The sequence below is a fragment of the Rhododendron vialii genome, chromosome 1a, assembly GCF_030253575.1.
Source record: "Rhododendron vialii isolate Sample 1 chromosome 1a, ASM3025357v1".
Taxonomy (NCBI): Eukaryota; Viridiplantae; Streptophyta; class Magnoliopsida; order Ericales; family Ericaceae; genus Rhododendron; species Rhododendron vialii.
Window position 1 is genome coordinate 46,646,333 of NC_080557.1, and position 16,292 is coordinate 46,662,624.

At 39.2% G+C, this 16,292-nt stretch overlaps 2 protein-coding genes across 2 annotated transcripts; one reads left to right on the top strand and one right to left on the bottom strand.

Annotated features, from left to right (window-relative positions):
- Window positions 1-7,609: 7,609 nt before the first annotated feature.
- LOC131321994 (auxin-induced protein 22D-like) lies at window positions 7,610-8,895 on the top strand. Its single transcript, XM_058353067.1, has 3 exons — window positions 7,610-7,889; window positions 7,998-8,200; window positions 8,385-8,895. Exons 1-3 carry the CDS (start codon window positions 7,690-7,692, stop codon window positions 8,555-8,557), a joined length of 576 nt encoding a protein of 191 aa, XP_058209050.1. The 5' UTR covers window positions 7,610-7,689; the 3' UTR covers window positions 8,558-8,895.
- Window positions 8,896-9,461: 566 nt separating this feature from the next.
- Window positions 9,462-14,446, bottom strand: LOC131321986 (protein OSB2, chloroplastic-like). The gene is made up of 5 exons (XM_058353057.1): window positions 13,961-14,446; window positions 11,333-11,471; window positions 11,164-11,224; window positions 10,987-11,075; window positions 9,462-10,022 (listed from the first exon to the last, which is right to left on the bottom strand). The coding sequence occupies exons 1-5, from the start codon at window positions 14,341-14,343 to the stop codon at window positions 9,816-9,818; spliced, it is 879 nt and encodes a 292-aa protein (XP_058209040.1). The 5' UTR covers window positions 14,344-14,446; the 3' UTR covers window positions 9,462-9,815.
- Between the last annotated feature and the right edge of the window lie 1,846 nt (window positions 14,447-16,292).

The window sequence follows — 16,292 nt, forward strand, 5'->3', positions numbered from 1 at the left end:
TTTAGCTCCAATACGAAACTGTAGGACTCCAACGTGGGCCTTGTCGAACCAGGTCATGAGCGTTGATATCTCGGGTAAACTTGCAAAGGGATTAGGACTGTGGTTGAGCTGTTGGTGGCCCATTGGGTTTTCGATAGCATTTTTCCGTTCATCATCCAACATATGCGTGACTTTTCGTACGCATGCAGGATGTATGCAGCCGACAAAAAAGGTTGAAAGTTGCACAAGAAATTAAAAGCGAAATCTACATAAAATTACAAGGACGATATTCCGTACAAAAAAATAATTGGACGCACACTTGCGCGTGTTTAATTATGTGTGGAGTCCTAAATGCCCCGTAAACAATTTTAGTGACACACACTTCACCTGCACATTAATAATGATGATGATGATGATGATGATAAGATGAATAAGAGGGTGTTTGGGAGCCTACTTTTTGGCTTTTCATTTTCAACTTTTTGGCTTTTGAACTTTTTGGATTATGACCAGAATGTATTTTGAGTATGGTATGAGTGTTTGGGAAATTGGTGCAGAATGTATTTTGAAATTGTAGTAGTGTTTGGTAGATAATTGTCGAAAATAAATTATGGGTTGGATTTTTATCATATTGCCCTCTGTCTTTATTATTTTCTTATAACAGGTGTAAATATGTTTTTTCTTTACTTTTATTTTTTGAAATTTCATTTCTTTACATGCTACATTCGTTTATTTATTATTTTAATTTATTATTGAATAGTTTAGAATAAATATTCATTGCCATGTTATAAGTAATATTTGGAAAAAAAAGTAGTATACTTAATTTAATGATTCTCTAACCGAAAAAACAATAATAAGAGAAACACAAACCCTCAATATTAGCAAATAAAGAAAAGTACAAACGGAAGGAAAAAAAAAAAAGAAGACAAACACACAAGTCCAACATTACACAACTGATATGGAACAAGTAGAAAAAAAAATTGAACATGCGATCAAAAAAATTCTTCTCTTCTCTCTTGTCCATTCTCTTTTCTCTCAAAAAATTTGAACACACAACTAATTTGGAACAAGTATCTGGTGTGGATAGCAGAGGTACGTAACGAAATAAATGGGACGGCAGAACAGGTAACTTTGTAGATTACTTGGGGGTATTTTGGTCATTGCAGCGAAAATGGAAAACGGAAAAAATGGGAAAAGCTCCTGGTGGCTAGATTCTCAGATTCTTTTTCTTTTGTCAAAAACGGTGAATGCATTTTGGGAAAATGTGGTTTGAAAAGCCACAGCCAAACAGCCAAAATCCCAAAATGGAAATGCAAAAATGCAAAAAAGCAGTTGCCAAACACCCCCTAACGAACCGGAACTTGCTTGAGTTCGACTTGTGTTAGGCTCGATCGTGTGTCTTGCAGAAACGGCTTCAAATTTCAGCTTGTGTTTTGATGGTTTAAAATTTATTTGAGACAGCTCTAATACGAAGTAATTCTCAGACTCGAATTCTTTTGAATCTCATTAGTTTTCTATAAATCATAATTAAATAAAATCACTAGTCAACCCCAGTTTAGTAGTATTAATTTGTATTGAATGAAAAGTACCGAGTAGTAACTACGCTCTTCGAAATGCATGTGCCACATCCAAAATCAGTACCTTAGTAAGTTAAATGATCACATTATTATACAAAAATATTAACGACAGCCCAAAAAACTGTAAATAACGCTGAAAACGACAAGAACACCCAAATTTTTATGTGTTAAAGTGCTTTAAGAAGTGTTAATTACGAGTGCATCAAAAATTGCATTTTTAAAAAATATTCTTATCGCCTTATTGACAGGGCAATTAGCAATCAATAGCATAACCATTAGAAGAAAAAGAAAAAGACTTGCAAATTAAAATGGTTGCATATAGTAATCAAGTGAGATGATGCATGCAATAATGGGCCCAAGACAGCTATGGTGTTTTACTAGTAGACAAGGAAACAAGAAGGGAAGTGAAGGTAGGGACTGGAAGTTAAGGGGGGGATTGGTCCTCCATGGGCCAGGGGAAGCCCCAAAGTCTAAGGGCAAACCATTATCAGTTCACGTGTGGGTAAGGGCCCAGATCTCCCCATCAACATTCAATTCGTCGCACGTGTTTCCACATGGGCACTATACATACATGGTCCTCATTCCTAATAATAACCCTAGACTTCTAATAATAACCCTAGACTTCGTGGGCAATTTGCCGACCTCATCTTTCTTTTTCTTTTTTCTTTCAATATTATATACATCAGCGAAAGTTGGTGGAAAAAGTTAGTAAGTTAGGGCTTGTTTGATAACCTAAATTCAGCACTTAAAACTGAATCAATTAAGTAATAAGTGATTCAGTAGGTTTGATAACTATATTTTACATTGCTTAACAAATTAAGTACCACTTAAAATATATGCTAAAAAGTTGAAATTACTTAATTTTAATTGAATTTTTGTGTACTTACATTCAACCATCATACCACCACCACCACCACCACTCCACCACCACCGCTTCCACCACTACCACTACCACCACCACCACCACCACTACCATCACTACACCACCACCACCATTACACCGCTTCCACTACCTACACCACATCACCACCACCAACTCCACCACTCCACCACCACCACCACTACACTACACCATCGATCACCACCACCACTCCACCATAACCACCACCACCGCTCCTACCACCATTCAACCACCACCACCGCCATTCCACCACCACTACCATCACTGCACCACCACCACCACTCCCATGTACCACACCACTCCACCACCACCACTCTTCCACCTCCACCACCACCGCTCCTACCACCACTCAACCACCACCACCGCCATTCCACCACCACTACCATCACTGCACCACCACCACCACTCCCACGTACCACACCACTCCACCACCACCACTCTTCCACCTCCACCACGTCCGCCACCACCACTTCTCCACAATTACCATAAGTATATTACGATTGTTAGTAAATTAAAAGAGAATTGGAACAATATTAGTTCATCATTTTTTTAATTCAGTACTTAATATATTTATCAAACAGCTTTTCATCTTAAAAATTTTAGCATTCAGTACTTAATTTTTCAGCTTTCAGTTTTATCAAACAGCCTCTTAGTCCATAGGGGTTTAAAGGCTATCCATAGTTCTAAACTCACAAACCGCCTACAACGGAACTCGAACCCTGGTCTCCCACAAGAGAGAGCCAGAAGTTACCAATTGGGCTACAAGCCCATTGGTCCAACCTCATCTTTCAAAAGTTCTTTCGATAATTTGTTTGTTTAGCTAGTTAACTTACGCGCATCTCAACTGATTCTGGAGACAAATTCCACCGCTCAACTGCAATTTACAGGCCCATTCGATAGTGTTTGATAGTACTGTACGTGTTTGGGACACTGTAGAGTTCTGAAAATTGAGAAGCATTTTACTTCCACATTTTGACAAGCACAATACTCCTATGAATTATCAGAAAAAACGAACGCAAAAACAACTTACGGTATATTGTTTTTCAATCCTTCCATTATTTTCGTTCCCTTTGGTGTATTCCTCCACAAATTTAAAATCCAAGCACAACCTTACGGTATATATTTATTATTTAGATTCTTAGTTTGGACTTTGGAAGTTCAAGGGATAGATAGAAGAAAAATAATATCATGGGAGTATTTTGTAAAATTCTAGTATCATAGACCCTGTTCGTTTTGGATTTTTAAAAGTAATAAGTGGAGAGATATGGATGGAGAAAATTTACAAGGGACCGTGCGTAGAGATTTTGAGTTTTCCAAACGAGATCGATCTTAGTAATCTATGTAGTACCAAAATCTGGACAGCTACTAATCTGAGTACTCTAAACTATTCCTACAAACAAGTTCAAGGATCGGTGGTGTTTCCGCCATTCACGGGCCTTCGGGTTTTTGTGTGTGTGTGTCAGGTGTGTGGAATTCAGTGCGGTGTTCATCATGAGTGAGGCAGTGAGCTGTTTTTCATGTCCGTTTGTCCATTGCTTTGCTTTTGGGCTTCCCGTAACTGACGAGGCGTTCTTTCCTTGTGGTACACGTCTTGTCTTCATACAACTTTTGGGCCTTTCGGCCTACTACACTACACCTAACTGTGGTGGTAAGCATTTATGATCCGTAGATCCGAAACACTGTTGTGTCCAGAAAATCCGGTCACGGATATATGCACGGCACACGGAGATCACTTTGTAGTGTGGTGATCTCCGTGTGTCGAAACGACATCGATTTAATTTGTTCCATTCTCAAGGTATCCGTTAGTCTCCAAAACCGACGCGCAAATAGATTGCGAATTTGCAAGTCCAACCCAACAAATGCCCCGAGTGCAAAAGCTCTCTTTCTCACTAAGTTACGATTTCTCTTTTTTAGTACAAGAAAAACCCCTATATGCGGTTTTGTTTGAAGTCATGGTATGAACTTAGTGTTGCAAACTGTTTAAACCTCCATGATTACAGTATTTTGTGAAAATATCCATGAAAAAGTCCAAAAAAATCAGCTTTTAAGCTTCTTCTCTCTTCTCTCTTTTTTTTTTCTTTTTTCTTTTCTCTCTCTCTCTCTCTCTCTCTCTCTCTCTCTCTCTCTCTCTCTCTCTCTCTCTCTCTCTCTCTCTCTCTCTCTCTCTCGTATATTTTCCACAAAATTAGTTTTAGTATCGGTATGATGGATTTCACCCACTTGTGTGTCTGCAAACATTTTAGATACCATTGGGCTTAGCCTAGCTGATCATCCTGTAGCTTTTCTTGGGGGTGAGGTTCTAATTAAGTTCGACACCTGCGAACACCCTGTCTTCTTCTTTTTCTTTTTTGCAACTCTAACATTTATGATTTTTTTGGGGGTTTCATGGTCGAGGGTGTCCGAGTCAGCTTATCCGTACCTCAGCTATTCTCCTTTCCGTTTCGGTCAAAGGCTATCTACACCGAGACTAGAAAATTCAAAAGAGATCTTTACCTGACCCCCGAGAAGTTGCCAAATTTCGAACTTAAAATATCTAAGTTTAAAGCTCATCCCTATCGCCAACGCTTAACTTGTGGCCAAAAAAGAGAAGCATTTTGGATCCATTAGTCCCGAAACACTGACTAGTTTCTAGACTACTGACAGGGCATATCTGCCTGGCGGGAAATCTTTGCGTGACTTGTGGCCAAAAAAGAGAAGCATTTTGGATCCATTAGTCCCGAAACACTGACTAGTTTCTAGACTACTGACAGGGCATATCTGCCTGGCGGGAAATCTTTGCGTGACGGTAGAATACTACACACGTGGTAATCCGTTAGTGATCCAGACCGTCCAACCGTGTTTTGGACGATTCGGGTTTTAGAGAGAGAAAAAGAGGAGAGATAATGGTGGGGTGAGGGGAGAGAGAAAATAAATCTGAACTATCTAAAACGTATTTGAACGATTCAAATCGCCGACAGATACCGCCTTGTGATACCCATTTGGCATCCAAAAACTGGCCCCATGTCCAAAAAAATTTGTTTGGCAAACTCAAAATGTGCTGTGTTTGGTTTGTGTTTTGAAAAATAGGAGGGGTAATAAGTGGATAGAGATAGAGAGAGAAATGTTAGAAGTAGGAGAAATCTAGAGAGAATTTTTTGAAAAATTCTTTTCAAATAGCAAAGAGAACTAACAGCCCATAGTAGACTTGGCAGGCCACAGTTGGGTGTGTGCCTAAAATTTAGGGACCATTAATTAGGAAATGGAAAGTTCCAAGTTCCAACAAAATGCCTAACTAATTAAACCTCACCTTAATTAGGTCCTCAACCTAATATTGAGGATACCACCAACATTTCTTATTAGAATATTTACGGCCAAACACCACCTAATTTTGGGGATTAAAATTGGAAAATAATATTGGCACTTCAAAAATTGACGCAGACACTCCAATATCAGTGTAATTCCAAAGCTACTTTCCTTTGTTTTTTGGAGTGTCTGCATCAATTTTTAGAGTGCCAGTATCATTTTCCTTAAAAATTCAACAATTTTATCGATTAAGTGACGTAGTCCCAAGTTTGTGTTATGCAAACCAATATCTACCAAAATTAATGTGGATATCATGTATTGTGGAGGCTGTGGACAATGTCTCGTCGTGTTAGTATTGATCTTTGCAATTTTATACACATAATGCAAGTCTCTCATTAAAAATTACTACAAAGCTTAATTACTTAACTATAAAAAAAAATTACTAAGAATTTGGATGGTTAAAGGAAGGTTATTCATTGTTTAGCGAGGTAATTGTAATATTTCTAGAATTGTATTGACAAGACAAAATCCTTTTAAAATACATGCAAGTGTACGTAGATCGATATATATAGCGTACTTAATTTTCAAATGCTGTGGAAATCGCGGCTCCCGTCTACCCCCGCCTAGCTCCGTCCACCACCTATTATAAACTAAAACGATATTAAAGGCATAAAAGTCTCCTCACCTTCCTTGAAGTGTAGATAAAGATTATTGACGCGACTCTTCCATATCGAAATTATAGAACGTAGGAGAAGGTTCGAGTTCAGCGCCACATTCTCAATATTATTCCCCACAGAAGTTTGTAATAGACAAATAATTTATGAATATGTAATCATGTACGTACATAGGTTGAGCTGAAAAATTGGTCGAGTATCTTGGCCTAGCTATTTGAGAATTCGATTTTGAATTTGAATAGCATGTGCCAAAATTCATGGAACTTTGTCGTTAAGAAATTTATCAATAAGAGATAAGTACTTAAGTTTAAACCATGAGAGATTAGAGATATATTCTACTAATTTTTTCTTATATTATTATTATTATTATTCTATATACAAAGTAAAGCATCAAATGAAGGTATTATAGCATATATACATGATGATTGGACAAATCAGACACAAAATAAATTATAGATCTCAAATACTCTACCCAACACCCAACTGACCTACAGCCAAACTGGTCGGATCTGGTTCTCATGTTTAACAAAAAAATACCCACGTCAGCCGAAAAATTATTACTTGCTTTTGGAGCACCACCGTGTAAGTGATGGATACATTCATGCGAAGTCTCTAATTGACCTACAACCAAACTGGTTGAATCTGGATCCAACGTTTAACCCCAAAATACCCATGTCGCTGGGAAATTATTACTTGATCTTGGCACTGCCACGTGGTGACACATTCACATGATGTTGAATACAAAGCGTACGGATTCGACGGAAATCGGAGCCTTGAAACACAATGTAGCAGTGCTCGAAGAACACCGAATAATCACTCCACACCGACATCCAAGTTCGACCCACCCACAAGGCCTGCTCCCTTTCCCCTCGATCTGACGGTCCAGAATCCCAATCAGATCGCATCAGGACCGTCCATTTTCCTAACCACCGTCTTCAATGCCACGGTTGCAGATGTCCCCACCTTTGTCTCCTACCTGCATCACAACGGGCCCACACGTGCCGGTCATGTGACCGACAAGACACAGCCGTCCATGTCCCCACGTTGGAATTTCACCTCCCCGACAGCCTCCTATAATTGCTCGCCACTTGTCGCCACATCATTGGTCAAGCAAATTAACGCGTGTAAAATTTCTCACGTACCAAACAATCATGAAGCAAGAGAATAACACCCTATAAAATTCTCCTCTGCCCTTTTGGAACTAAAACTACTTGTGCCGGAGTATAAAACAAGCCACCGGAAAACTCGTCGGAATTCTACGAAGATACTTTGGTGGAAGATGGAAACGTCGATGCTCGGTTATGTCTCCGATGATCATTTCAATCTCAAGGCAACCGAATTAAGATTAGGATTGCCAGGATCAGATGAGCCAGAGAAACAATCGTCTATTAATGTTAGGGGTAACAAAAGAGCCATATCAGAGATGGATGGTGCGTTAGACAGCGAAAAGGGCGACCAAGACCGGGCTCCTCCTGCCAAGTGAGTAATCTCAAGAACTTTCACTTGTGCTACTGATATATACCTATGTATTTTTCTGGTTGTGTGTAGCCTTTATACTAACTAATAATGACTTTAATGAAATGGCAGGGCACAAGTGGTGGGATGGCCGCCGGTCAGATCTTACCGGAGAAATTGTTTCCAACCGAAGAACACGGAAGCCGAGGCTTCCGGGATGTATGTGAAGGTGAGCATGGATGGAGCTCCATATCTAAGAAAGATTGACCTGGAGGTTTACAATAGCTACCCAGAACTCCTCAAGGCATTAGAAAACATGTTCAAGTGCACCATTGGTAAGTCCTCAAATCTTTGCATCTTTCTGTTTAATGAAAACTTTCTTTGCCGTTCAAAGAAAAAAAGAAAGTACTAAAATCTTCTTCCTATTATACTTATATGATTTGGTAGTGGTGGAGGTGGAAATTTTCTCGATTACGATCGATGTGGGTTTTTATGTTAATTGTTTTGTAACATTTTCAGGTGGGTATTCAGAAAGGGAAGGCTATGATGGATCTGATTATGCACCAACATATCAAGACAAAGATGGTGATTGGATGCTGGTTGGAGATGTCCCATGGGATATGTTTACTACCTCTTGCAAAAGGCTGAGAATCATGAAAGGATCGGATGCCAAAGGCTTGGGGTGTCTATAGAATCCATAGAGCACATTTACACACACAAAAAGAGAACACTTGGGTTTGCCAAGAATGTTTGGTAACTCAAGAAAAATACAAGAAAAAAGGCACATAGATAGGTTCGCATTACAGATGACACATTGTTTTTTTTTTTTTGGGAAAGTCCGAACACATCGTATTCATGGCTGGTTTTCGCACCTATGTGATTTTATTTTCCCCATCAAATGGATACAGTAAGAGGTCTTGGAGAATCTGCTTCAGATCCATTTGTAGTAAAGGAAAACTGACATTCACAAATATTCTGCCAAGGATGATATGTACAAACCAAGTAGTGTGAAGCTATGGATTATGGTTCATTTTCCTTCTAGTTTTTCCCCTTTGGAATGTTATGCAGTTTGGATTTAGAATGATAGAAGCAGAAGCATGATATGGTACCTTTTTTTTTTTTTGATAGGCAAAGTAACATTTTGTTAATAGGGGAAGGGAAAAGGGCAAAATAACTTGGGCAGAAGTACCATGAAAGATGACAATATTTTCTTGTAATTTCCCATTCCTCATCCGTTGCATAAGTTGGGTAAGGGTGTGGGAAAACGTCATTCAAAATTCGCGAGAGCAAGAATTGAGAGCAAAAGAGGAGGGCGCTATTGAAGGATTAGGTGACTAATTACCATAAAAGTGAAAAGAAAAAGAAAGAAGCTAAACCGAATGCAAATCTGAATGGTTCAAGTCCATGATTCCCAGTATTCCACATCACAGAACATCCGCTAAACCTAAAGGCAGCATGGTCTATTTGCTCGTGAAGGTGTCCCATGTAACAGGTATGTATGCAAAGATCTGCAATTTCCCGCAAGCATAGGCGATGGAGTTCACAACATTTTACTGCCAGAAACAAATCAACTTTGCATAACGATAATATCTCCAATTGAACAAAGGAATATAACCGATGCCATAAGAATTAAGGATAAGACCAAAGAGTTTCATTTGTTTGAATAGACAGATTCGGGGCAAATGCTTAAAGAGCAGGATAGATTCTATACAATGATCCTTATCGCAAACTACCTTTCAAGATTGAAGACCAAGATTGAGTCACGGAAAATTTGGTCAGCACTCCTGAAATTTGCCAGTACGATCAAATATACAACAAAGGCTAGGTGCACAAAGGCCAAAACTTAGCTGTTCCCCACCAAATAAGTAACACCAAACACAGGAAAAAGGGTAACACCAGACAAAGGAGATTCCGCTGAGACCCGTGTCTGATCACCAGAATAAAGAGCAGTTACAAAGCTGAGTAGTCATTACCAGCCCCAAAGTTCACGTTCATGCCACCATTTTGATCTTGAAAACCAAAAGCCTCCCTTCTTGCATCCAGGATTTCTAGTTGGGACTTCACCCACGGAGGATTAAACCTGCCTTCAACCCACAAAGCTTCTCCAGTATGTTTGTGCTTGAAATCAGGATATCTTGGGGGTCTCTGCGCATCAGTCTATTGACATTGACAAAGTTATAGAGAGAAATTATTATAGTGATAACTAAAACTAAGAAAGTGAACTACTATATTCCAAATGTGCATGTATGGAACGTCAATAATGTGTTGTTTTCTAAGTCGTTTATAACTAAAATATAGGCCCCAAATTCAAGACCTCCCTCCCTGCAGGTGAACTCAATTATTACAGCACACCTGGCATCTTCACTTCACCATACCCAGATAAGGGCATCCAAATTACTAAGAGAAAATACAAAGACAACCATTTAAGAGAGAGAGAGAGAGAGAGAGAGAGAGAGAGAGAGAGAGAGAGAGAGAGAGAGAGAGAAGACATATATAAGGACGAGAGATGAGAGAGACGAGAGAGGCCCGTTGGTCCGTTTGTAGGAGGAACGAGCATAGAAGACGAGATTTAGACTTAAATCACTTATATTGCGTGGTGTATAAATATATATTACGTTAAAACTCAATGTTCTAAAAGTCGCTAGGCGCTAGTCAGGCTGTTGGCCACCTTCGAGCGATTAATCGGTGCATATTAATTAGTAATTGGCGATTAATCGTTAGTCGGACCTAATCGGATAGACCCCGCCAATGATTAATCGGCGATTAATCGCCGATTAATTCTTTGTTTTAGAACACTGTTAAAACTACAATAAAACCCTAGTACTATATTACCACAACATTTAACCCGTTAGATTTGAAAATTTACGTATTTAACCCCACATTAATCCCGCCTACCCACGCAATTCTTCAATAAATCTCACTAGGCCGCCTAATCATGCCAGCCTCCTAGCCGATTAGTCACCGACTAATCCTGCCTAGCAACCAACTAATTGTCCCGCTGCCTAATTCAATGCCTAGGCCCTTAGTCGAGGCGGCAGACCACTGCCTAGCACCTAAACCGAATTTTATAACACTGGTTACCCGCTCATACTTATTGAATCTAAAAGCTTGCATAGGATACCTTGTCCTTTCTATTATCCCACCAATCTGCTGGATTAGCAAAGAATGCCTGCCATAGTTCTTCACGGGAGGCGGATGACTGCTTCTTAACTGCAAGGGAACAAAGTAGAAAACTAAAAGGCACATTCCAAATGAAAATGGATCCGCTTTAAATACAGATCTTGCAAAAAACAATTACCTGGTGTTTCAGAATTTGAATCCCAAGACCTTTCAATAAAATTCAGTTGCTTAACATTAACCTGCCAGAGAATAGCGATGATTGTAATTTTTCTTGGACAAAGCACTAACTAATGGGAACATAAAATAACAAGACCTCAGGCCAAGCAGCCAAAAAAAAAAAAAAAAACCTTATAGTAAGTCTGCTCCGTCCCATCTTCAGTTTCAACTGTATCTGCAATCAGGCGACCACAAACATATATTTGAGTGCCTTTCTCTAAGTGCTGAAAAGCAGCATGGGCCAATTCATTCCAGAATGACAATATGATCCTGACAAACATGGGAATCAATTTCAATAATAATGCTTGTAACCTGTGAGTTGACATAGTACAAATACCGCTATCCACATACCAAATGTTAGCAATAAATCATAAACCGACATCGGCAGAAAACAAATGAAAGAACTGACACAAACTGATGAAATGATTAATCCTCCATTTTGTATGCTGAAGTCGCTGCCTTTCACATTTGCAAGAGTTAAATAAGATTGGATAGTCTATTAGCAATATTTTCCTCCTGATCTGTGACAGTTTAGTTTAATGGGTTCAAATTCAGAAATCAAGTAATTGTAAAACTACTGGCAGATAATGAATGTGATGCATGTAAACTACATGTAGTGGTCCCATGAAAGAGGTGAGGATCTAAAACCAAAGTTTGAGAAAACAATTCATGGAAACTTAGCATTAAGTAATAATAACCTTTGAATTTTCTCAATAGCAACCATATATGGTCACACAACGTGGGACTTAGGAGTTAGGAAAGACATGACTCCAGATTGTTTCTGAATGCATTCCAAGCATATGATGAGCACCCAAAACACTATTAAAACACAATATCCATACGTCAACACGCCTACAAAATCAACGGATGAAGGCACATATAAAGTGGTGGAATGGGTTTGGCTGAATGGAGAGATTTACATCTAACTCAAAAGCTTAAGCTATTATGCAGGGAGGTCCAACATGTACATTATGTCAAAACTCATAACCAACTCCAAATTCAATCAACATAGGATTCTCCAAAATATCCGATAATCACAGGTCAATGACATTATTTTCGTATCAAGGAAAAATAGTCAGACTACACCAAATCTGAGTGACTTCAACTGGCGAAAACCCATCTGAAAACGAAATGCAGTTTAGCTCTACGAACAGGCTTTCCAAATTCAAAATAGAATAAGAGAGGATCAAAACAAGAGCTCTGTGTCGATATTAATTTCAAACATAAGCTGTAAAAATCAAAGCTTAAACCTTTCTCATTGAGAGTCTTACTAAATTCAAATGGTTGTTTAATAGGACTTACTTGCAATTGATGATGTTAAGGAACAATACAGTTATACAAGGATGCTGTTATCCAAAAGTATGGCGAATCGACCTACAGCGGGTAATAAGGATAAGAAACTCAACTCTTGCTGACATCCTCTCCAATGGATCTCTCTTTTATAAAGTTGTCATACGCAAACCCTAACTCAAAAATACATAATATAACCAAACCAAACAGAGCATTAAACCCCAATTAAGTTGCACCGCATGAATTGGTTTTCTCTATTGAGTTTCGTGGAGGACATGGTGCGTTCCGTGATATCATCATATCAAAAACACTTTGATTTTTTAACTACTGCCTCTAAAGTCAATTTTCATCCATGTGGTACCATTTAGAGTAAGCATATCGCTACATCTAACTGTGACCGATCTACGTTAGACATGCTCAAACTAACTTAATTAGAGTTTCTCCTCCTATAAAATTGCATTATATATACCATCAGCTATGAAGCATAAGTAATTCCAAAACCCCAGCGTACACCTACTTGTAACGTAGCGTAGGACTGTAAGCGTACCGGTACTTTGCATGGTACTTTTGAATCCGGTATACGAAATGCGTACTGAAACTTTCCTCTTTGACTTTTGTAGTACCCTAGAAGTACCCCACCATGTATCTAGCCGTACCCAACACATAAATGAAACTAAATTGATAATACTTCCTTTTTCTACACTCAACTCAATAGGTTCTTTAGTATAATGACATTGAACTCTAATTTGCACCATAAGATCTGCGTTAACCTATTATTTGATGTAAGATTCCTAATTGCCCAAGTCATTTAGCTATTTCCATTATTTGAAGTGGAATTATTACATGAAATACATTGCTCTAAAATCTAAATTATAGAAATACATTTGTTAGAGCCGTAACCCCCACCGTAGCCGTACCCTACATTTTTTAGATTATGCCGTATCGACGTACCTGTATTATACCAGTAGCCGTACTTGTTCCAGTACACGTGCTTCTTAGAAAGTTTCCCTAAACCTCCTAGATTTTTGGTGAAATACCACCCTAAATCCCTTATTTCTGAATCAACATTAAGACGACCCATACGACCCGAGCAGTTCATTGTTCAAGATTGTTTTCAAGCTTCACAAGATTCAAAAGTATATTCAAGCTTAGCTTGTTAATGAGTCGTGCCGATCTCAAAGGAGTTGTAGTCGAGCTGATCTTAAGTAGCTTGAACTTTGTATACATCACAAACTGAATGAGCCAAGTAGTAGCTTGTTTGAAATCTAAACGAGTTTTGAAAAATGTTCATACCCGGTTTATTCAAGTAATAACACATTCTCGAACGAGTTTTTAACGAGAACACTCGAATAGTTTGTCTGGTTTATGATCTATCAGCCCTAATCAACATGTATCCAAACAGAGACAAATGGAAGTACTATTCAAAAGGTAAACAGGAGTGAGTGAATGAGTGAGTAAAAGAACTTTACGATGAAGTCTCCAGAGGAGATTTGCTGACGGCGATGCGACAAACGGCGACGGCCCTGCCGTCGGGGAGGTACCTGATTTGGACAACGGTAGTCACGTAGCCGATGAGGTGCACGGTGTTACAGATCTCCTTCTGCCACGGAATCTCCGTCGGCCTCGGGTACTGCGGTACCGCCACTCTTTCTTCCTGGCCGTTGTCGTTGTTGTTGTAAGTCAGAGCACATTTTGCGGCTCTGAATCTTCGGGTGTTTTTGGTGGTTTGCGATGGAGATGAGAAGAGGCGGATAGGGGGGTTAGGGTTCAGGGACGAGGAGGGGATAAGAGGATTTCTAGGGGTACATAGGAGGATGGCTTTTGGCAGAGCTAGGGTTTGCCCTAACGCCATATCTTCTCACTCAACTTCTGTCTTCTCTCTCTCTTTCTTTCACTCTACTGTCTGCGCGCGAAACTGCGCGGAACATTGGATTAATGCGCGGCGTAAGAGGAAACGGTGGATAAGAGAGAGAGGGGATGGGCCGTGGGCCGGACTTGGTTTTGGGCTGAGTATTGGGCTTTGGGCCGGAGTGATATTCTTCCTAATCTTGTCACATTCTATTTCTTTTCTTTTCTTTTCTTTTTCTTTTTTTTTTTTGGTTGAGCTTTAAAAAATGTTTGTTAGGAATGTTTTTCTGTGACAATAAGTATTTAAAGTGAGATTCACATTATATTTTAGTACATCTTTCCCAGGAGCATCTTCCCTTTGACTCTTTAAAACACGCGATGCGTGTGCAAGTCGAATTTTCACAACATTTGTAAAAATTTGATCAAACAATAAGTGAGAAGCATTTTTACAAAAATGTTGTGAAAATTTGACTTGCACACGCATCGCGTGTGCCCCGTCGCTCCGACCTCTAGTTGGATTAATGCACGGTGTAAGAGAAAACGGTGGGGAGAGAGAGAGAGAGAGAGGGGGGGGGGGGGGGGGAGAGATGGGCCGTGGGCCGGACTTAGTTTTGGGCTGAGTATTGGGCTTTGGGCCAGATTGATAATCTTCCTAATCTTGTCACATTCTTTTTTTTCTTTTTCTTTTTAAAAAAAAAAAGTTTGTTAGGAATGTTTTTCTGTGACAATAAGTATTTAAAGTGAGATTCACTCCTCTTTTCACATTATATTTTAGTACATCTTTCCCAGGAGCATCTTCCCTTTGACTCTTTAAAATAATTTTGTTACGTGTGTATTATATGACAAAAAATATTTAAAGTGAGATTCAAAATTGTGTTAGGGGTAATTGGAATGGGAAATCCTGTAGGGCTCCATTTCGGCACGGACGAAGCTCCTGTTGATCTGGACCGTCCATTGATCGGATTAAAATTCAAACGATTTATTGCCGAGATGGACATTATGAATCTGGCCTACAGGGCTGTAGAGAATGAAAAAGTACTCCATTTGACACTTTAAGGTATTTTTTGTTTATAGTATTGGTTAATGACAAATAAATAAAGGACAAGTTACTTTGGAAAAAAAAAAGGACAAGTTTTTTTTTTTTTTTTTACAGGTGATATACATAAGCGGGGATTAGCGGTTGGTGTTAGGATTAGCACGGGAGGTCCAGAAGCTATCCATAGCCCTGACCTTCAAAGGCCCTGCCCATGTGGGGCTTGAACCCAAGACTTTCCACAAAAGGGGAGGCAGAGACTTACCTACATTATATACATCCATACGTATATACTTCCATCCCTTTCTCACTCCTCTCATGTTTGTCACACGAAAGTAGGGGACTGTCCCCCACCCACCCACCCACCCACTCACTCTCTCTTCATCTCTATCTCTTTATGCAAGGCCTAATGGCTGGCCAGTTGGGTACTCTAAAATAAATATATGCAAACAACTACGATTATAAAAGAACGAACAATGTGTACAAAAAATAGGCATGGTATTTTTAGCTGACTTGGTAATTGGCCTCTAAAAGAACAAAATGGAGATGCTCTAATGACAGTGAATGAGCAAGCTGAGATGATTACAACGGTTTGGTCCGCTAACTTATTCGCTTGTCTCCAAAGCAGAATAAGTTATAAAGATTTGGCTGCAACATCAACTTATTTGTCTTGAGTCTTTTATCGACTGCAAATTTTTTGATCCTTCAGTTTTCCCCACTTCTTTTTCTTTACTCAAACAAAAATCCTTTCGCAGTCACAGATTCACAGGCATCACGAATCGTGAGCCGTTTGTTGACCCCGTAAAATGCTCAACGAATATCTGGATTTCCCCCCTAGTTATTTCCTTCACTTTGTTGCGGAATTCATGTAGTACTTGTTTTTTTCCCCATGGAATTCATTGTGTTTCTCCTGTTTCTAC

Excerpts from the sequence above, each read along its gene's own strand:
- LOC131321994 (XM_058353067.1), top strand. The coding sequence starts at position 7,690 with ATGGAAACGTCGATGCTCGGTTATGTCTCCGATGATCATTTCAATCTC. Across the intron at positions 7,890-7,997 it reads GACCGGGCTCCTCCTGCCAA|GGCACAAGTGGTGGGATGGC; the intron begins GTGAGTAATCTC and ends ATGAAATGGCAG. Across the intron at positions 8,201-8,384 it reads CATGTTCAAGTGCACCATTG|GTGGGTATTCAGAAAGGGAA; the intron begins GTAAGTCCTCAA and ends TAACATTTTCAG.
- LOC131321986 (XM_058353057.1), bottom strand. The coding sequence starts at position 14,343 with ATGGCGTTAGGGCAAACCCTAGCTCTGCCAAAAGCCATCCTCCTATGT. Across the intron at positions 11,472-13,960 it reads TCTCCTCTGGAGACTTCATC|GATCATATTGTCATTCTGGA; the intron begins GTAAAGTTCTTT and ends CATGTTTGTCAG. Across the intron at positions 11,076-11,163 it reads TTCAAATTCTGAAACACCAG|TTAAGAAGCAGTCATCCGCC; the intron begins GTAATTGTTTTT and ends GTTCCCTTGCAG.